This window comes from Lytechinus pictus, chromosome 9 (genome assembly GCF_037042905.1).
Source record: "Lytechinus pictus isolate F3 Inbred chromosome 9, Lp3.0, whole genome shotgun sequence".
In the NCBI taxonomy this organism is placed as follows: Eukaryota; Metazoa; Echinodermata; class Echinoidea; order Temnopleuroida; family Toxopneustidae; genus Lytechinus; species Lytechinus pictus.
This window is the reverse complement of record NC_087253.1, coordinates 343,667-366,556: the sequence shown is the minus strand read 5'-3', so window position 1 is coordinate 366,556 and position 22,890 is coordinate 343,667. Positions and strand designations below refer to the sequence as shown.

General features: G+C 34.5%; 1 protein-coding gene across 1 annotated transcript in view; it reads left to right on the top strand.

Annotated features, from left to right (window-relative positions):
* LOC135155463 (liprin-alpha-1-like) overlaps positions 1-22,890 on the top strand; it is a 65,594-nt gene that overhangs the window by 7,296 nt on the left and 35,408 nt on the right. The window contains exons 5-13 of the mRNA XM_064104438.1: positions 2,293-2,376; positions 3,573-3,704; positions 5,461-5,615; positions 6,915-7,047; positions 9,976-10,199; positions 11,481-11,632; positions 12,951-13,207; positions 15,427-15,489; positions 20,551-20,589. Coding sequence (XP_063960508.1) covers positions 2,293-2,376; positions 3,573-3,704; positions 5,461-5,615; positions 6,915-7,047; positions 9,976-10,199; positions 11,481-11,632; positions 12,951-13,207; positions 15,427-15,489; positions 20,551-20,589 — 1,239 coding nt within the window. The remainder of the gene's footprint in view (positions 1-2,292; positions 2,377-3,572; positions 3,705-5,460; positions 5,616-6,914; positions 7,048-9,975; positions 10,200-11,480; positions 11,633-12,950; positions 13,208-15,426; positions 15,490-20,550; positions 20,590-22,890) is intronic.

Sequence of the window (22,890 nt, the reverse complement as noted above, 5' to 3'; positions counted from 1 at the left end):
GACTTTTCCTTGTCTTTGATGAATCTTTCAATGATCTCTCATGAGTCTTACAGTGATCTCTGCAAAAATCTTGAGACAGTCAAAAGACCATGGAAAGACTAAAAAGAAGTTTGAAAGTTCATAGAAAGCGCTTAAAGACCATTTTTTTGAAAGACCGCTGAAAGACTGTTTTGAACCGTTTTCAAAAAGTTTTGGGAATCGCGAGGACCACAAAGACCACTGAATCAAGAATCGTGAAAGACCTTGGAGATCTTTGAAAGTTCGTTGAAAGACCCTTGAAAGATCAAGCAAGTTTCGTGGTCTTACAGCAGTCTTTCAGAGGTCTTGCTCTCTGTGGAATGGGGGTTTTACTAGGCCCCCATTCCACAGAACGGAGACCATTGAAAGACCCCTGAAAGACTTAAAATTGGTGAGGTCTTACAGCGGTCTTCAAGATCACTGAAATTTGTCATCTCTGTGGAATGGCTCAGAAAGACCCCTCAAAGAACTCTGAAAGACTGATGGATATTTCTTGTCTTACTGGTCTTAGACTAGTCCTATAGAGATCTTTCAATGGTCTTTCAGAGATCTTTCATGCGACAAGTGATCTTTCAGAATTCTTTCCATGGACTTTGCCTGGTCTTTCAATGATCTTTGAATGATCTTTGAATGATCTCTCATGAGTCTTACAGTGATCTCTGCGAAAATCTTGAGAGACTGCCGAAAGATCATTGAAAGACTATAAAGACCTTTGTAAGTTCATCGAAAGACCGCTGAAAGACTGCTGAAAGAACACTGAAAGACCATTTTCCTGTAAGACCGTTGTAAGACTGTTTTGAACCGTTTCAAAAAATTTTGGACCCCATGAAGACCACGAAGACCACTGAAAGATTGGTCAGGACCCGTGTAAGACCTCAAAGACCATTGTAGGTTCATTGAGAGACCTCTGAAAGATCAACCAGAATTCATGGTCTTTGAAAGGTCTTTCAGCGGTCTTGCTCTCTGTGGAATGGCCCCTTTACAGGATTTCAGGTCCAAGTTTGCCTGTGACCGTCACAGTGTAAGACGCCATGTTGAAGTAAACAGCTCGCCAGCAAAGTGTCTAGGGATATCCAGGCCATGCGCTTGGTGCTAGGCTGCGACTAGCGATCGGCTCCACTCACTAGAGAGAGCAGCAGATTCTAGTACAGCGATACAGCGAAGCGGCTCCAGGCAAGTCGCCCTTGAGACAGACCGCCCTATGACAGGTTGCTCTATTAAAATGTATGTGAGAGCATCTCCTCTCACAAGTAGGGAAACAAGTCAAGTCACCCTCACGAACAGGATGGTGACCTGTCCTAGGGCGACCTGTCTTGAGGGCAAATCGACCTGGATGTGGGCGTAGATATCTTAATATTAAGTGGTATTGGGCGTGCTCACGAATACTAAATACATCTCTATCGTGCTCACGAAGAATACTCTCGTCGAAGCCACTCGAAACAAATATGTTACGTTGGGAAAATAGCTATTCTGGCCGCAACACTTCCGGGTTTTCAACACAGCAGATTTGATCGCGAAGTCAGCACGATACCCTATATCAATAGCAATAGAAGAAAAGAAAAGTACGGTTTGGGATATTTTTAGGGTCAGGCGGGTTACGCCAATACAACAATTTTTTTGGGGGGGCCAACGTATGCTCACCTCAATGTGGAAATATTGCAATATGTTGTCTAGGTTCTGTTATATTTACATTTGCTCCTAAAAGTTAAATTAATGTAATTAGACAGACTATAACTTGAAACAATACCTCCATTTACTTGTTAAGTCAGCTAAATACCTCAGATTTCCTATGCATAATTTCAAAATAATTTTTTTATTGAATTGTCACGGTGTCCATGTAGCATTGGGAAATGTCACATTTGGTGGACACGGAGGAGCATAATGACAATTTGGACATTTTTGTTGTTGAACTATATGCAAAGGAAATCTGAGGTATTTAGTAGCTACCTGACTTAACAAGTACATGTAAATGTGCATATTGTATGAAGTGTTGGTCAACCTAATTGCCATAATTTGACTTTTAGGACCAAATGTAAATATCCCGATGCTACAAGGACACTGTGTGCCTGTAACAGCATTCTCTGTTTTGCTCAATAACTTCATGGAAAATCAGTCTAATTGGCCCCAAATTTCCAGTAAAATGTATGCCTTTAATACAAATGTAAAGCCTACAAACAATAAATATATAGTATGATCAGTCTTGAGTTATGCTGAAATTACACAATTCATGCCGCAACTTCATGGAAAGACCCATCCCTGTTTCCCATTTTGCAGGCTGAAGAGAGGCAAGGAAACACAGAAGAAAAACTAAAGCAACTCAGGAATGAATTAGAAGAATGTAAACATGAACTAGAAAGGGTGAGTATTAGAGAAGATTGGGGGAGGGGATAGAAGGGTTCATCTGTAGAGAATACAGAGAGTAATAGGTAGTAGGTAATAGGAAGCATGAAGGGAGAGAAGGTAAAAGGAGAATGAGGAAAATGTGAATTTTAAGGAAAAAAATAGAGAGCAAGTATTGAGAAATATGAATATGATATTAGAAATAGATGGAAATTAGCAGGAGGTACTTTAGGAAGAATATCATAAGAAGTTGATTGTAAAAAGAAAGAGAGAAAAGAAGACAAAGGGGAAAGGGAATGAGAGGAGAAAAGAGCTGAAGTAGGAAGAGAACAAGGGGAGGTGGAGGAAAGAAGAGGATGAATGAGAAATATTATAAACCAAATTGAGAGAAGAACAAAACGGGAAGGCAATCGCAAGAAACCCCAATTGTTGCCCTCCATTTCTTGTAATGATACTTCTATATAAAAGAATGTAAAATTTGATGATGTTTAAATGATTATTAAAGGTCAAGTCTATCCCAGAATAATGTTGATTTGAATCAATAGAGAAAACTAGCATATCGCTGAAAATTTTATCAAACTCGGATGTAAAATAAGAAAGTTTTAAAGTTTCACTTATTTTTCACAAAAAAATGATATGCACAACTCAGTTACATGCAAATGAGACAGACGATGACCCTCACTCACTATTTATTTTGTTTTTTATTGTTTGAATTATACAATATTTCAATTTTTACAGATTTGACAATGAGGACAAACTTGACTGAACCATTAAATGTTAAACAATGGTAATTCAACATGTTCAGGGAGAAATAAAACTTTGTTTTACAGGACAATGAGGAGAAAATTATAATATTTCATATAATAATATACAAAAGAACTAGTGAGTTCCCTCATTTGCATACTGACCAGGATGTGCATGTTACTATTTTGTGAAATTAAGCGAAATAAAACAATATAACTTTCTTAATTTACATCCGACTTTGATGAAATTTTTAGTGTTATGCTTTGATGAAATTTTTAGAGTTATGCTTTGTTGGACTTTTCTCTTTTTATTCAAGTGAAATTCTTGTCCTTTAAAAATAGATTTACATGTAATTGAATTGAATTGAATTGAAAGAAAAAAAATGTGAAGGATTTAAATTAAAAAGAAGGAGTAAAAACAATCTAGTACTGAATATATTTTATTTTATTTACTTTACCATATTTTTGCAGGCAAGAGAGAGGGAAAGAATGAATGAAGAACACAATAAGAGATTATCAGCGACAGTAGATAAACTATTAACTGAATCAAATGAAAGATTAAAGATACATCTCAAGGAAAGAATGTCCGCTTTAGATGATAAGGTAAGTTCATGAAACTTGGATATAAGAGCAACCATGTACATGTACCCCTGAAAATCCTGTGTGCCTTTCAGGTCACATGATTAAGATCAAACGTCATTTAAGGTCAGTGAACTTTGGCCCGGCAGGGCTCGACTTTAGGACAGAGAGTGACCTCGTAACTCAACATTAAGCCTGTGTTGCTTGGTTACAATGGTATGTCCCCATGGGGGGGGGGGGGGAGGTCATTGTATGAGCCTCTTGGGCATTCCTAGTGCCTGTGGCTGAGTTTAATGTAAACAAAGATGTCAATTCTGAAATCATGGATGAGATGAATGTCCATTTGAGTGGAAATTGAATATGCAATGAAACAGATTGAGCAAAGGATGAAAATATCATATTTTGGGAAGGTTCTGAAAGAAAAGTGTATTTCTAGTGGTTAAATGCATTTTCAATAGTTTTTGTCATTTTTATTTTCCTCTCTGCAAATGATATTAATTATTGCTTGCTCAATCTGTTGAGCAATATTGAAGACTGAATGAAGGAAGAGTGACTTATCCAATGCTATATCTCATTCTGATAAAACCTGAAGTCCAATGTTAGACTGTTACTGTAGTAAAAGGGCTTCACAAAAGTCAATTGTTGTAAGATTAATTCTTCAGTTCAGTTAATCCTCACATTTACTTAATAATAATACACCTGGTATTGATGATTATAAAAACAAGGAAATGTGTTAGTGTGTTTTTTAATACTGACCATTGTTATGACCCCCCAAAAATGTGATAAACTTGGGCTCCCTGAATCCCTTGCGGGCTCCCTAAAAAAGTGGTTGAGGAGCCCGGCTGGCTCCCTAAAAAAAGTAAAGGTCAGGCCCTGCCCTGTTGAGGGTTTTTGTTGAAGTGGCATCATAACTTAGATAGTTTATAGATCCATATATACATGTAGTTCATCAAAAATAGACATAAGGGTAATCAAGTACAAGTATTGTTTTGCACACATCTTAGGTCACATGATCATGGTCAAAGGTCATTTTGGGTCAATGGACATAGTATTGTATTACCATATGAAAGTTTTCTTTTGTGAATAATTATTCAATAGCTGTTTTCAAAGTCAGCACAGCTGCTATATTGAGTCATGTAATGCAGGCGTGACTACCAGAGGCGTTTCTCTTGTTATCACTTCAAACCAAACCCTATTTTTGTCTCGCCCACCACGTCTGTCTGTCCGTCACAAACATGACACATAACTCCACAACTTTTTTTTACTTTTCAACCAATCTTGGATGGTAGATATACTTAGGGGACCTGCATGTAATGCTGCAGTTGGAGGTCACATGGTAAGGTCAAAGGTCATTTTCAGGTCAACGTTAAAGTTTATACATTCAAGACTCTCTTATGACACATAACTCCGCAACCGTAATTCATTTTTCACCCAAACTTGGGTTGTAGGTGTACTTAGGAGACCTGCATGTAATTGTGTACAGAGGTCACATGGTAAGGTCAAAGGTCATTTTGAGGTCAACATTAAAGTTTATGTGCAAGACTCTTTTGACAAATGTTATTCCATCCCAGTGATTTTACAATGAACATTTGATACAATTCTGTTGTGTGCCCTCAAAAGTCACAATATTTTTTGATTAATTTCTCAAGTGGGCGAGACAGAACATTGCTAATGCCTTGTTGCTTAAGTGATATTTTAATTTTGTCAACATCTCTCTATACTGTTCATCTCAGTATTAATTCCCTCTTTCTTGTTGCATGATTGAAAACTTTCTTTTCAGAATGGGATGACTCAGGAATTGGACAAGATCCGACGATCAATGGATGAGATTGAAAGAGAGAAGAGTAAAGTTGTTGAAGAGAGGGATCGATTGAGAATAGAAATCAAGTCTTTGAGAGATGGATTTGATTCTGATGGCTCAGCTAGAAATATAAGGTGTGTATTAACATGTTTCATTTTCACTTCATGTGTTTCATAATATATGTGACACCAATGTTCGTGAGAGGAGTGCCAATCCTTGTGGGTCACTTTTTCTTAGAGAGCATGCACTGCTAGAAAGTATTCAAAAGTTATTCAAGTAAACAAAGAATCCCAAACACATTGAAGAATATGCATTAATTACTGAAACCTCAAGTCAGATCCCAAGAAAGCTAGGGTTTAAATTATTAATTTTTTTAATGGAAATCAAAAGCGACATTATTTGGATCATAAAAACCAATTGAGTTTAATAAACAGCCTTTGCATTGGATTTGTACATGAAATCATGTTTTGAGCAATTCTCGCTACCCCAAATAGGAACAAAAATCTCATAATGCGCGAGACAAGATAATTTTCACTCCGTCGGGTCGTCATCACCACTTCCGGTTCAGAGTCATGCTCGCGCGAGGTTCGCGGTACTGAGTTTTCCACCACGCTGAAATCGATGCCAATCAGCGTAATATGTACAGATTATAATACTTTTTATTTAATTTGGTCAGTTTTGATTCCATTTGAATTATAAATACAAATAAAAAATATATTTCACGTGAAAATAATTTTTATTCATGTTTTTATTTGGTTATTAAAAAATTAAACAAAAAATGAATATCTTAAAATTTTGCATTTAGCGACCGGCCTGACATCACGATCGTATTCGACTAGACGCTAAATATATACAGCATTCATTCCGTTCAATTTTTCGTCGACCACAAAATGGATAAAAAATCAGTTTCGGAACTTAAAAAAATCTTAACTGACAGAAGAATACCGTGCAATGGAAAGCGTCGTGCGAATTAGTGACTTTAGCAGAAAAGGCTGTTAAACTATATCGTGAAAGAGAGGGTTGTGATCACGAACTTTCCGAGCGAAAGCGACGTTGTGTTGTTGTGCATGATGGCACTGTTGATCTGAATGGCAACACAGTGCATTGGACTTCCGAACAGGAAGTTGTAATACCGAAGAGCTATCCCATAATGCAATGCGCATTACAGGGATTTTTCAGGATCTCGGCGAAATCGCTATTTGGGGTAGCGAGAATTATAGCTCTGCCATACAGTTACATCATATTGCGTAAGTTTAGAACTTTTTTCTAAGCCATGACAAAGTTAGTCTCAAACATCTCAGAAGAAAACAAATGTGGCGCATTGGAGGTTTATTGCATAGTGTTACCAGGGATAACATTTAGAAATATTACAATGTGATATTACTGAAGAATAGGTTCATCACAGTCTATTTTCTTCATTTTTTTTTTGTTAGTAGCAGTACAACATCCCAAGCGGTACCTGATGTTGTGATGGCCAATGCTGCTAAACAGGGAAGAAGTGAGGATGAAGTAATACGGCGCCCTCAGAAGGGCCGCATCGAATCACTCAAAGGCAACGATAGAAAGGTATACTTGATATATCATGTAATGATTTATGGAATATTAGGAATTTGAATTCAATTTTTGTTTTATTACCCTTTATGTATTGTGGTAATAAGATATAAATGTATAAAGAAATTGTCTCTGATTTATCACAAAATACTGATTATGATTTTAATGGACCAAAGAATTGGTGTAAGATTTGCTTTTAAGTTTTCTGTAAAAAGATCATTATTCTTCTTGTTATGAGTCACATGTACACTGAATGTATGTATTGGATTACACATAAATGATCATACCACATAAAAATACTCCTCATGTAACAGTTTTGTGTTCATGAATCTGTTTTTCGATTGGCTTTTTTTTTTTACTTGGCTTAAGCATCTCCCAGTTATTTTCAGACAATTAATTCCACCATTAAAATGCATGACCAGAACAGACTCAAATCTTTGATTGAAACATATTTCTTCCTTTCTGGAATTCTCAAAGATTACATTGCAGTAAGAATGTAATGATTGTAGATCATTGTCAGTAAAGATTATTAGTGATATTTGAGTCATGTAGCCCAAATCCATTGAACCATCATCTACCTCCACTCATCATATTTCATGAAGCAAAAACTGATTGATATTCACTGACAACTTTGCTATTAGCAATTTAGATGCCAGGATTTCAATAGCTACAAACATTTTGTTAGTGGATATCACTATTTTGTTAATGAAATATTCCCCTGTTTCATACATAGTTTACAGATATCTCTTTGAAGAGATCCTATTCATGATAGCATTAATAATTTGTCTGGTACTGTTGATCATATATTGAGAGAAGTGCACCCTCTATTTTGGAGAGTACATACATACATGTAGCTTCTGTACCAACAGATACATACATATACACATGAAAGCTGGTGGATCTCTGACTGACATATTTAATATTGTTTTCATCTAGGAATCATATTGGGGAATTGTTCTGTTCTGGTCAGAAACATAATTAATATGAGCAGCAAATTTTTGCTTAGTTTGATTATTTATTGTACAAGTTACTATGTCAACTCTTTTTTTTTTGGGGGGGGGGGGTTATCATTCTTCAGTTTTCTGATTTTCTGATAAGCTTCTTAATGAAAAATAAATATTGTTCTCCATTGGCTTCCATTTTTTTTTCATAAGCACAGCTTGTTATGCAAAAAAAAAAAAAACCTTTGTCATGCACGTACATCAAGCTGAGCATGTTATTAGCAATGGATAAAAGAAGCAGCTGAAAATCATTCCTTTTTAAGTACTTAATGTATCGATGCTTGAAAAAAAAAGAATTTTAATTTATCTTAATTTAAATGCATTGAAATTAAAATATTTACATTCCTGAATTTGTGTATTGGGAAGCATTTCATGAAGCAAATATTAAGGATTTTCTTTGTCAATTTTGACTTGAACCAATGCAAGATTTTCAGTAGATTAAAACATAAAATGCTTTCCCAACTGACTGTTCCTTGAAAATGTAGCCTTTCAATCCTGTGAGTTTTTCTGCCCTTTCACACGGTAAAAAAAAAATCGTAATTTGAATGATTCCAGTGAAAAATAAGGCTAGTGACAAATTTTAGCATGCGTGAAATCAAACTAGAATCACGAACGCTAATCACAATCACGAATTACAATTCTTCTCTGGAGGTGAATTCCAGTTAAATTTCACTTAAATCACAATTTTTTAGTGAGTGTGTGAAAGGTCCGATGATTCTAAAGATGAGTTTACTGCAATCATCATTACAATGATGATTCAAGATTCATGTGTGAAAAGGCCCTTAGTCATTTGCATCAATATAATGACAACTCTCAGTAGCATTCAATTATCACCAGTGACTAAGCTGTAGTATAGATTATTTATAAAAACATGGGCGAGTGTGAATGCTATGAGATATTGTTCATTATTTAGATTGAAAGCCATGCACACTAGTTCACATGCGTTTGGTTTTCTCTTTGATTTTTCTCCCATCTCATTATCCTTATCTCATCATCTTTTGTTTGTGTTTGGTAAAACTTCTGTGGTAAAAATTCTACTAATCAATGTGGTTTGTGATATCATCTATTTGTGAATTTAAACTTTTAATTTTTACATTGCTTATTTTATTGTTCTTTTATTTAATACATTTGTGATTCATATAATCTTCAAATTTGTACATAACATGCTTTGATGATTTTCTTTGATTTGAATATATTTTCTTTGAATTTATTGATTTGAATTGTTGTATTGTGTGTTCCATGTTTTTTTTTTAACCATTGAATGTGGTTCTTTCTTTTACTCAATAATCAATCCATTCATTTTTTATGGTTATCGCTTATTTGTTCATTCCTTCAATCAATGATTCCATCCATTCCTCCCTCCCTCTGGTCATCCATGCATTTATTATCATTCACTATAAATGGTCATCCATCCTTATAATTCCTAATTACATTGTTTCATTACTCCTGTCATTTAATCTTTCCTTCAATCTTTTGTATTCTGTCTTTCATCATTTCATCACTTTCTTTGGTCTTTCCATCTTATTTTCTTCCATTGTTATCATTTAATGGCCTTCAATCACACCCACCACTTATCTATTGCTTTCTTCATCCATCCCTTCTTTCTTTCTTAATGGTACAATCCTTGATATTATTTGTTCATATATTGTTTTTTGTTATAATATCATCTTTATTTTCCTTTGTAATCATTGTTCTAATCCCTGACGTTCATACTCTTACCTATTTATTAATTTCCTTGTTTATTACTTCTTTTGTTTCCATAATTCATTTTCACATTCCTTGTGATTTATCTGTCCTTTGACAATGCTTTGGTCTTGCACCTTATTGACTATTCATCTTTCCTTCCATCCCTTCTCATTGTCACAACACTTGTGGGTGATCTGTCTTTCCATCACTGTCCTTCGTCATTTCATCTTTTCCCTCCTTCACCCTTGCATTTCAGCAGGTTCACACGTTGAATGAGCAGGAATGGGAGAAGGCGGAGCAGGCCAATGTCTTGGCAAACATTGCCCAAGCTTTTGAGAGCGAGAGCTCTTCACCTGCTGGTGATGATAATGCAGATATCTTCTCAGCGGTTGATATGTTGTCTCCTCAAGGTCAGACCGATGCTCAGACGTTAGCAGCGATGCTTCAGGAACAACTAGATGCAATCAATAATGAAATCAAGTAAGTCATCATTCTACGAGTACAATTAAGAATGAAAATGATTGGTTATTCGGGTAAAGGTTACCTCTGATTTAAACAGAATGTTCTTATTTACCCTTGCAACAACCAGGCATTATACATGTATGCAGTTTGCCAACATTTATGCCCCCGCAGACGAAGTCAGGAGGGGGCATTAAGCGTGCCCCTGTCCGTCCGTCCCCCCACTTGGTTTCCGCGCAATAACTCGAAAAATATTTAATAGATTAAAAAAAAATTTGGGTGTGTAGGTAGATGACACTAAAATACAGGCTGAGTTCGAATTGGAGTCTGCAGGTCAAAGGTCACAGCTCATTAAATATGCGAGTTGGTTTCCGCATAATAACTTATGAAATATTCAACAGATTAAAAAAAATTTGGGTGTGTAGGTAGATGACACCAAAATACAGGCTAAGTCCGAATTCGGAGTCCGCATGTCAGAGGTCACAGCTCATTATATATGCGAGTTGGTTCAATCATATAGAATGAATTTCTGATCACATTAAGCGGGGGCATTTGTGTCCTTTGGACACGTCAAATTTCTAGTCTTTGAATGATGTGCGGTGCTTAAGGAGCAACTAGAGATACAATCTAGAATGAAATCATGTAACTTGTCTCAAAACATTCAGACAATTCTTTAAAACAAATACAAAAAATCAGAAAACTCAAATGAAATTGTCTGGTTATGCTTTAGGAACAAGTAGCAATAAACAAGAATATAAAAATATAGAAAATATTGTGTGATTAAGTTTATTCTGACATTCCATCTTCTCAGAAGTAATAAATGTTCTTTTCAGAAACAAATATTGTTTAAAAATTGTGTAACTTTTTCATGCAAGGATTATCCAGGTCCAATCAAGTACTCCAGGATCATCAATGTTTCTTGTAAATGATGGAGAGAAGTTTTGTAGAAAAGTTTCTTTTTTGCACTGATCATACTTCATTGTTTATCCCAGCATACTGTAGAAAAGTTTATTATTGCAACAGTACTTATTTAGTTTGTCATGGACAGGTATATTGTAAAGCCTGAAAAAGTTACCTTGAATATTTTTTCAGAGTATCATTTTCATTATCATGGTTACTACTGCAGGCATTCATTTTAACTGAAATTGACTGCACATAGATAGGGTAGCATAAATCTCAGAAATGTTTTCTTTTATAGCATTCAGAAGTGATTGCACCATCTGAATGTCAATATCAAAGATGAAAAATAAAATCCACCCATCCGATCAGCTGATCAAGCTCTTTTTATTTGATTTTTAATAGATTAATACAAGAGGAAAAATTTAGCACGGAGCAGCGAGCGGAGGAGCTTGAGCATCGGGTAGGAAGCGTTGATAACATTGATATATATGGGACTTCCCCGAGTCATCGCTACTGGAATCCAGAACCAAGGTCACTTACAAGGTCATTGCCAGGTATGTACAATAGACCTTGATTTTAAAAACACAGTACTTGAATAGCACATATATCTTATTATGATATAACATCCCTATGCACTGCAAAGGAATATTATTACCCTGGCTTTAGCCTTTGATTTTGATTGGCTTAAAAGTACTGTTTCTATGGATATACATGTATATCCCAGCTCAAAACAAATGAAGTGATTTTTGTCTCGCCTGCATAGCAGAGCGAGACTATAATAGGCGTCGCTTTTCCGACGGCGGCGGCGGCGTCAACATCAAATCTTAACCTAAGGTTAAGTTTTTGAAATGACATCATAACTTAAAAAGTATATGGACCTAGTTCATGAAACTTGGACATAAGGTTAATCAAGTATTACTGAACATCCTGCTTGAGTTTCAGGTCACATGACCAAGGTCAATGGTCATTTAAGGTCAATGAACTTTGGCCGTGTTGGGGGTATTTGTTAAATTACCATCCTAACTCTGAAAGTTTATGGATCTAGTTCATAAAACTTGGGATATAAGAGTAATCAAGTATCACTTAACATCCCCTGTGAGTTTCAGGTCACAAAACCAAGGTCAGCGGTCAGTTAAGGTCAATAAACTTAGGCCATGTTGGGGTAATTGTTGAATTGCCATCATAACTTTGAAAGTTTATGGATAGAGTGAATGAAATGTGGACATGGGTGTAGTTGACAAGTCTTAAGTCACCGTTCAAATGTCATTTATGGTCAATGAACGTGGTATTATGTCATATGAATGGTGTTTTTGTGAATGATTATTTTATAGTAGTTTTCAAAGTTAGCACTTCTGCTATATTAAATCGCGTAATGCAGGCGAGACTGCCAGAGGCGTTCCACTTGTTTATTTTTCATTTTGCACTTTGGTATGTTATTAAATGATATAATTGTCCAAAATTGATCATTTGTTATCCAAAAATTTGATTCAAGAATTTCAGGGAGGTTCACAGAGAAAGGTGAAAATGAAGTTTTGTTTTGTTGACTTCAGCACGATGTGTGCACTGATTGCAAGACATTTCAACATTTTCAGCACGAAAACAGTCTTTTAAAAGATTGTTGTATCTCAATTTTTATTAATTGCGCCATCTCATACATGTGATTTAACAGTATGTAAAAAGAGAGTTTGATTTTCACTTTATTTTATTTACTCTCGTATCTTTTTCTTTAAAATTTCAATTTTTAAAATCTAAAATGCCTTGTCAGAGAGTACGCTACCTTTTGATATTGTCTGTTTATTGATTTTACTCATTGATTTTTATGTTGAAAATTAAAGATAATAAATAATGGCATCAAATCTAATGTCAATTTAGGAAGTATGCTAATGATGACTACAGCATCAGATCAGGGTCCATCACAACAACGTACAGGAGATAATAAATCACCTCCTCAAAGCGCTGATTCAACACCGGTCACTGTTAGACGAATCCATCAAGCTGAACCAGCATCACCTCTTACCTCTCACTATAAACATAGTGCCAGCCAACCTCATATATCCTCACTAGGGGGCGCTGTTTATGGCGTACGGGAAAGAGGTTATGATAGCGATGTGGATGACATAGCTTCAAGGGTGAGTCATCTTGTCATACTGGTTTTATTCTAAAATCAAAGCTTTTTTACATTACTTTTTGTATATCTTTTCTTTTCCAGTTTTTTTTCTTCAATTTGTTACTTGTTAGTCATGTCATTTATTTACTAGGAACTGAAACGCACCTTCCTGTTATAGATAGAGTTGCAATCATCAACCTTTGAAAGTTGGTAACCTCCCTATTTGTCGTTATTTTGTATTACAAAATGGAGCATGCTGATTGGCTGATTGATAAGCATCGAAAATGAGTGTAGTCCTCTGGAGATCACTGTACCTTATCATGTTCTGACAAAATATACTTTCATTTGCTTTCTATAGTTTATATTGATTTCAGTAAATTTCCCTCTTCATAAGTTTTGACTTTATGAAGCATAAGAGTCTGGTATTGAGGCTTTAACTCCCAAAAGAGTGATTTTGCCAAAAGTGATGTTTCCACTTTTTGTCTCACCCACCAGAGGTGAAGGCGAGACTAAGGGATCCACAAACATGACACAACTTTTCAACAATAAGTCACTTTTCAGCCAAACTTGGATTGTAGATGTAATTAGGGGACCTGTATGTTATGTTGCAGTCGAAGGTCGCAGGGTAAGGTCAAAGGTCATGTTTAGGTCAACGTTAAAGATTTATTCAGGTCAGCATTTAAGTTTACATTCAAGACTCTCTTATGACACATTAACTCTGCAACCGTAAGTCACTTTTAAATCAAACTTGGGTTGTAGATGTACTTAGGAGACCTGCATGTTATGCTGCAGTCGAAGGTCACATGGTAAGGACAAAGGTCATTTTGAGGTCAGTGTTATAGTTTACGTGTAAGACTCTCTTATGAAAAATGTTATTCCATCCCAGTTATTTCACAATGAATGATCTGTTGATACAATTCTGTTGTGTGCAGTCGCAAATCGCGATATTTCTGGTTATTTCCACAAGTGGGCGAGACACAACATCGGTTATGCCTTGTTATCATATAGGGTTATTGAGATATTGTGCAGTGTTTGGTTTATAGACAATTTGAATTGAGATTAGGCTTCCTGCTTCAGTTCACAGATCAATCAAAGCCATGATTAGCAGTCTTTTTTCAATCAGTTTTGTGTTTATTTCATTCCAAATTCTCAAAATGGTAGAATAGTGTGTTAGGTCTCTCTGTCTCTCAATGCACAATGTTGAAATTTATGGTGCATTGAATGAAAGTGATGATTCACTTTTTGAAATTCTTATGTTGGTCTGTCTCCTCTCATCTTTCCATCCCTAGATGTATTAAGCTTGTATGTGAGGTTCATTCATTTAAAATTTTAATGACAGATAATCTCTCTATATATTATGAAAAACAACTAATAGTTGTGGTAAACCAACTTTGAGTTCAGAAATAATGAAAGAAATCAAGAGAGTATGATTTTATGGTATGTTAAATTATTTTCACTGCACATCTTTTAATAGTTTGTGGCTCATATCACTTAGCAGTAATGATCATTTGACTGATTTTTACAATATTGATAGCATTGATCAGAATTGTTTTAGAATCATTTGTGAAAATCCACCCCATGATTAATTGCTTAGCTTGATGTAACTAAGCCCAGGACAATCTTTGTAGTGTTGATAATTCTTTCTCTTTCAAAAGCAAACAGTGACCTGTCTCTCAAACTATCGTATGTTACTGTTGTAAAAGAGCTTGTCATAGTTCTGAGCTTTCTTCAAAAGCAAAAAAATAACTAAATAATAAGTAATATATATTCCATAGATAATTTATTTGTCACAGTTACATGTATAGGCATAGAAAATAGAAAAGATACTGGCTGTCTGGCTAGCATTCACTGCACTGCACTATTAAAAGTAGAAAAGTTGTAGATTTTGCACAATTTTTCATGTTTATTTAATTATTTGTGTATTCATATTTCTCCTAATATATTAGCAATCTACAATGGCTGTCTGCTTACAGCAAAATCATTATACATTGGATTGAAATATATGTTGATTAATTTTACAGGGATCTAGAAAAAAAAAGAGAGATGTCCAGAGAAACATACTTACTCATGCTTTCTCCAGTTTCAGTTGTCATATTTTTTTGCTGTGAAATTATTTGTTTATTTCAAAACTGTATCTGTTCATTTTCCCCCAAAAACTCTCTACTCTCTCTGTTTCCTACATTGCTCTTTTTTCTACCTTTCTCTCTCCTGTTCTCTTCTCTTCTATTTTTTGTGACACAGCCCAAATATGTTCACAATCGTTCTATGTCCCTTTCTGAGTCGGAGCTGCAGTATTGGCAAAAGGTATAGAAGGCATATGTTGCATTATGTTCCCCATGAATAGCCCCACCCACATTGCCCTGTCACCATAGCAATCACCTTGCTTAGCCACGCCCTTCTTCACGTTTGCTTGAGATGTTGTATAGTTGTTTTTCGAATTCCTGTTTTAACATTTGTGTAATATATATGCAACAATTTTCCAATTTTGTTAGATTGATTGATATTTACATGAGATAGAACAGTTTCGATCATTTTATCTTCAAATTTTGCATACGACATTAACATTCTCCAATTTTGTTGTTTCCATAGCAATAAGTCAGTTATAGTTGTCACAGATTCAACAAATTAATGTATCAACAATAGGTTTCCTAAGTCTGCGCAGTGCCCCTTGTCAGCGATTTACGCTTGTAAGCACTCACGCGTATCTGCGCCATTCTAGTTAAAGAAGATATGCAACAAACACAAACTTTACACATGCAATACATAGACAGATACATGTATTCATTAAAAAAGCCAACTTAAAATGGTGGAAAAATAATGAATTTGGGGCATTTCATGTGACGGCCTCAAAATGCAGCCTTTCTCACCAAAATCCCTGAATCATGTGCAAAGTGAATGGGCCACCATCTTTTTGTTCAATCTGAAAATGACTGGCGGAGGTTTTTCCCAAGAAAATCATGTATTTCTTTCAAATTTTTTAATGAAAATTTGGCACACTTACTCATAAGAGTATAAGGAACATTATCAATTGAATTTTTTTGTGAAATAGAAATAAAAATTATGATTAATCTTATTTTGAATTGTAAAGGTGTGCAGATATGGGGCCCCCTTCATACACGTATATGAAAATAATGACATCCAGTACATCAATATTTCAAAAATTTAAGAGTTTGTCAACAAAGTTAATGTGGTATACTGTAGGTCATCATGGTATCCTTCCCTTCAATGTATCTCACCCTTCATTGCATGGATCCTATGGTTGCATGAATGTTTGTGGTTTATTCTCTACCAAGTCTGAAGTATAATTCACTCATCTATATATAAAATCAGGCTTATCCAAATCAGATTTGATTGTATCTGGAAGATAGGTGAATTGAAAATATAGGCCTACATCTAATGCATTTTAGATTTTACTTTTTTTCTTTTTGTATAGTTTTAAGAGCTCAAACTGATTCAAGATTAAATGTGATATTCTTCATAAATGTTAGTAAAGGGAATGAAATTCTATATTTGAGTTGCACTTACCCCCCCTGTCCTTTGATTAACTTAGATGCGTCATTCAGATAATATTTGACAAAACTCACCATCTTTTTTCATATCGTTAAGACATGCTTCAACAAAAAATATAGACCAAAGTTGACTGCTGGAACATCACAATGATTTCAATATCAGTTCCATGGTATTGCGAAACTTTGAACAAAATTTATTTTGCACAAACTTTTTTATCATATGTAACTGATTACTCTTTATTTTTGTCTCACCTGCATAGCAGAGTGAGACTATAGGCGCTGCTTTTCCGACGGCGGCGGCGGCGTCAACACCAAATTTTAACCGAAGGTTAAGTTTTTTAAATGACAACATAACTTAGAAAGTATATAATAATAATATAGGGTATTTATATTGCGCACATATCCACCTTGTTAGGTGCTATATGGACCTAGTTCATGAAGCTGGGCCATAAGGTTAATCAAGTATTACTGAACATCCTGCCTGAGTTTCATGTCACATGACCAAGGTCAAAGGTCATTTTGGGTCAATGAACTTAGACCATGTTGGGGGAATCAACATCAAAATCTTAACCTAAGGTTAAGTTTTTGAAATATCATCATAACTTAGAAAATGTATGGACCTAGTTCATGAAACTTGGACATAAGGTTAATCAAGTATCACTGAACATCCTGCACGAGTTTCACGTCACATGACCAAGGTCAAAGGTCATTTAGCGTCAATGAACTTTGGCCGAATTGGGGGTATCTGTTGAATTACCATCATAACTTTGAAAGTTTATGGATCTGATTCATGAAACTTAGACATAATAGTAATCAAGTATCACTGAACATCGTGTGCGAGTTTCAGGTCACATGTTCAAGGTCAAAGGTCATGTAAGGTCTATGAACTTTGGCCATGTTGGGGGTATTTGTTGAATTACCATCATATCTCTGTAAGTGTATTGGTCTAGTTCATAAAACGTGTACATACATGTAAGAGTAACCAAGTATCACTGAACATCTTGCACGAGTTATAGTAGTTTTCAAAGTCAGCACTGCTGCTATATTTAATCGCGTGATGCAGGTGAGACCGCCAGAGGCATTCCACTTGTTTTGTAGTCTGGCTGCTGATAACATGCCTGAGTAATATCACCTCATAATACTATTTTCAAGGTTACTGATCTTTCTGCAGCCTTAAATGAACGGTCTAAGCAATATTTGTTTTTGCCTCCATTTTTCTCTCGCTTGCATACATGTAGCAGAGCGAGACTATAGGCGCCGCTTTCTGACGGCGACGGCAGCAGCGTCAACATCAAATCTTAACCTAAGGTTAAGTTTTTGAAATGACATCATAACTTAGAAAGAATATGTACCTAGTCCATGAAACTTGGAAATAAACTTGGAAACATCCTGCCTTGGTTTCAGGTCACAGGACCAAGGTCAAAGGTAATTTAGGGTCAATGAACTTAGACCATGTTGGGGGAATCAATATCAAAATCTTAAACCAAGGTTAAGTTTTTGAAATGTCATCATAACTTAGACAGTATATGAACCTAGTTCATGAAACTTAGACATAAGGGTTATCAAGTATTACTGAACATATTGCATGAGTTTTAGGTCATATGACCAAGGTCAAAGGTCATTTAGGGTCAATGAATTTTGGGCATGTTAGAGGTATTTGTTGAATATCCATTGTAACTTTTAATTTTTATGGAGCTAGTTCATAAAACTTAGACATAAGAGTAATGATTGTTTTGCACACATCTTAGATCACATGATCATGGTCAAAGGTCATATTTGGTCAATGGATATAGTATTTTGTTATCATATGAATGTCTTCTTTTTTGAATAATTAATTTTTCAAAGTTTTTAAAGTCAGCACTGCTGCTATATCAAATCGCGTAATGCAGGCGAGACTGCCAGAGGCATTCTACTTGTTTTGTTTTGCATCCTTATTTTGGTCTGTTGTATCTGTGGAGTGTACCATCGGATCATGCATTTACTATCGCTCTCTTTTATGGATTCATGTTTCTTAAATACAAGGGTTAGAATGTTTCCATTTTCCTGTGATAATATTACAATATCAATTATCAAAATATTTTAATGTTGATCAATATGTGCCTCTTTCATTCATTCATTCACATACACAGTTCTATTTTCAAAGAAATCCAACCCTTTTCTTACCAGAAATGATAATGATAGTGTGATGAAAAATAATCCGGAATATAAAAGCTTAAACCATAGATTATGCTTATGCTATTGAGATGCTATGGTTAAAATATTGAAAGAAATTATGTTGCACTCATATAAGTGTTCCAATTTCTGTGAAATTCATTGCCTTTATTTTGTTTGGGGAAAGTGTTAAAAATTTGAAAATGATCCCTTCAAGATAACAAGTAATTTTTCATCATTCTATATGAATTTATATCCATTCTTTGAATTAATTTGTCATTGATCGGATTGTGTGTTTTTATTTATTCTGAATGCAGAAGAAAACATTGTCTACTTCATCTATTTATTTATTTTTACTAATATTTATTTATAATCACAGTGTATTATACTCTGAATTACAGCATGATCGTATGTCTTGGAAATGTTTGTCACTTGTACTTGTAATTTTCTGGTATTACTATACCTAGATCTAATTTGGTTTGCATCATGATTTATGAATGTTTTCATTATTTTGTTGGTATAGTCTAATGATATTACTAAATAACTAAATAATGTTGCATTATTTATCATCTAACATATTAACAGTTAAATGACACATGACTACATTGTGTTATATACCATTTTATTTTTATTGACTAAAAAGAAACCACCCATAAATTGTCTAAATATTTTGTTTCCTGAGTGCTTTGAATTCATTTGTAATGTGTGTTCTGATGAGGATATATGCATTGATATAAGACTGCTAGGTTAGTATTACATTTATTTGCCAGATATTTAGAATGAATTACATGTGTCTCTTCATGTCAGAAACATTCAATATGAAAGAAATGCAAGAAAGAAAATTCAACAATATTGAGGTATTTTAAAATATATTTGATCAATTTTCTCATCTTGTTGTCATGCAACTTGTGTCTGATTTTGATGTGGCCATGGATGTGATGAATCAGATATTGGGTCAGATGCACAAAAAGTAGCAATTTCTTACTGACTGCTAGCATTTCCTTGATGATTAAGCTATTGCTAAAAAGAGTATGTATAAAGCAAACATTTAGCTTATGCTTTTAAGCACTTGCTTTGGTTTTTTCAAGCTCTTTGAGAGCAGCTTGAGTGTTTGCTTGATCAGGGCGTTCTTGTTTTTTAATCACCTGAGAGAGAACCCCAAGGTGTACCGTAGCCTACATGTACATGTTTTTTTCCTAATACAGTGCAAATCAAATGCCAAATATATAAATTTATCAAAAAGGAGCAAGTTCATTTGACACCATGTCTGAGGAAAATATGTTATATGAAAGAAGAGGTAATTTGCACTCCCACACCTTGGCGTTCGAGTCCTGCCTTTTCTGTGAGTCGTGTTCGCACCAGCATGACGTCGCTATTTATTTATGCATATGAAATAAAGCAATTGCTGAATCATGATCTTTTGCTTGAAGCAATTGCTACTTTTTATGAATCTGACCCATTATCTTGAGATTCATTGGCTTGAATTTATATCTTTTAACAAAAGCAGACGAACATGTAAACAACTTGAACTTTTTTTAATATATGTGCTTAACTCCCAATTGCTTGAGGTACAAATTTGCATTAACCATTCTAGGTTAAAGCATGATTTTGGATCTAATTTTGTGACTTTGAGTGCAATATTTCTTAACATCTTTGTTGAACATTTAGATATGTATTTAGTTGTGTATAATTATTTGTATTTCAGAGCGAGGTCATCTGGGAACCTAGAACACTCAATTTCAAGGTTTTATTTCTAATATTCTTTTTGTCATCATTTAATCCAAGAAAGAAATCTTTTTTTCATCTTTGAGCTGCTGTTATTCTTCATTTTAGAATTATTTTGATCTTGAGGTTATAAAATAGCATGTATTATCATCCATCACTAAGCCTGGTTTTACAGGCATGCAAACATGGTTTTCAAAAAGTAAAAATACGAACAGAAAAAAGCATATTATTGAATTATAACCTAAAACTTTAACCTAAAAAACAACACATACTGTACATTATTAAACTGTGCATATTAACATTGATAAAATGGCAATGTTCATATTTAGAACTCTCTACCTTCCACAATCATCAAAGAATAAACTTGTTGTCAATTATTATGTTTGCTTGTTTGTTAAAACTAGTGTCTTCCATGCCTCCCATTCAAGGGAAATCAATGGTTATCAGAACAAATATGTTACTTGTAAATCTCTCAAATAATTATTCTTGAAGCAACATGCAAAAAGAGTATATATAAAAAATAAAATTGCAATAACTCACTTCTGTAATAGCCATTGCATTGCTCCAATATTTTACAATTTTCTTTTTGTTTTCCTTCAAAATCTTGAATGCATATCAATTTGACATTCAATTCATGCCCTCATTTGCTTTTAATGTGTGAGTATTATCTTATAGTGTTAAGCATTGTAATTTGTATCCATGTGTGTCTCAGGAATTGATTTCATCAAAACATACCTGTTTGTGTACTGTCTTGTTTATCTTCAATTTCTTAATCAAATACCCTGTATTACGAAGAACCATATGTATTTTTGTAACCTCTCATAATGAATTTACATTCATGAATGTTCATATCATTTTGTTATCTGATAGATCTTGTTTTCATGTCTATAAATATGATACAGTGTCTGGCCTGAATTCATGAAAGTTGGCTGACTCTTGTCACTTGACATCATAAGTTAAATGCAGTTCAGGAAAGTGGGTTAAAAAGCATGACTGAGCATGTGATTTAATGCAGTATTTGATATCAAGTGACAAGATTTAATCCATGGGTTAACCACTTTCATGAAATACAGATTTAATATTTAGGGCCTGTATTCCATAAGCGAGATAAGCATGCTTAAGTAAAAAATATAAGCGCTTTGTCTTATTTTTTGTCAAAGACAAAATTCTTAGCCAAGACGCATATTCCACTAAGCATCGACTAAGAATTTTGTCTTAGAATTGGGCAAAAAGTTTTTGCGTGTCTTTTTTTTTTTGCTTTAACATGTAAAATGCACAGAATTTTTACCGCGGGGCAGCTGTTGCATTCGTGACAAAAGTTGCGCAACCTTGCAATTTTCTTAAGACGTCATAGAATCTGAGATTTGGCTTAGCCATAGGTCTGACTGTAATAAATGTCGTAAAGTGTATAGAATATCGTTAGGGAAGATTTCTTAGACAAGTAAAATTCTATTAAAGACAAATTGCTCAAACTTAAGCCAAAAGCTTATCTCATTTATGGAATACAGGCCCAGGTGTTTGCCAATGTGAATTTGTCTCATCTTTATGAATTTGGGTGTGTGAAAGTATTCATTTTTGAAATATATACCACCTAATTATATTCAGCTTTTTTCATAAAGCAGTTAGTAGTGTTACAAACAACTTCATGTGGAGTGGAATATGAAATTTTCAAAATATAATCCAATATGTATTTAGTAAGAAATTTCCAAATCATGATTGTATTTCATATGATTTGATTTAGACCATAGCAACAATTTTACTTGAGTCTGAAAAGTGTTGTACAGTAAAAATGTTATTGATAATGACAAGTATGGACTATATATTTCAACTTTGGCTTATGAATCACACTCCAGTTGCTCATAAGGTTGTGTGTAACCTAATAAAAGCTTTATAAGAAAGCCCGCCCCCCTCGAGTCTATTCTATTTCTACAAGATTTTTAAAGAGTGTAAAATTCAGTTCAAAATACAGTCAGGAAGAATGATTATGGGCATCCATGGAAATAATTGTATCCCCCTTTACCCATTACTCCCAAAGTAATTTGCTTGTGTGATTTTATGATTTAGTATAAAGCAGAGGGATGAGAATTGTAATGTTGACAATGGATGTACATGTTTTACAGACAGTGTTTCAGTGGTTACCTGGGTTGACATTAGGCCATTTCATTGGCTGACATTAAATTCTATCATTTATTATCATGTTTTTTAAAGGTCAAGTCCAACCCAGGAAAATGCTGAAATTAATAGATAGAGAAAAATCAAACTAGCATAGTGCTGACAATTCATCAAAATCGGATGTAAAATAAGAAAGTTATGACATTTT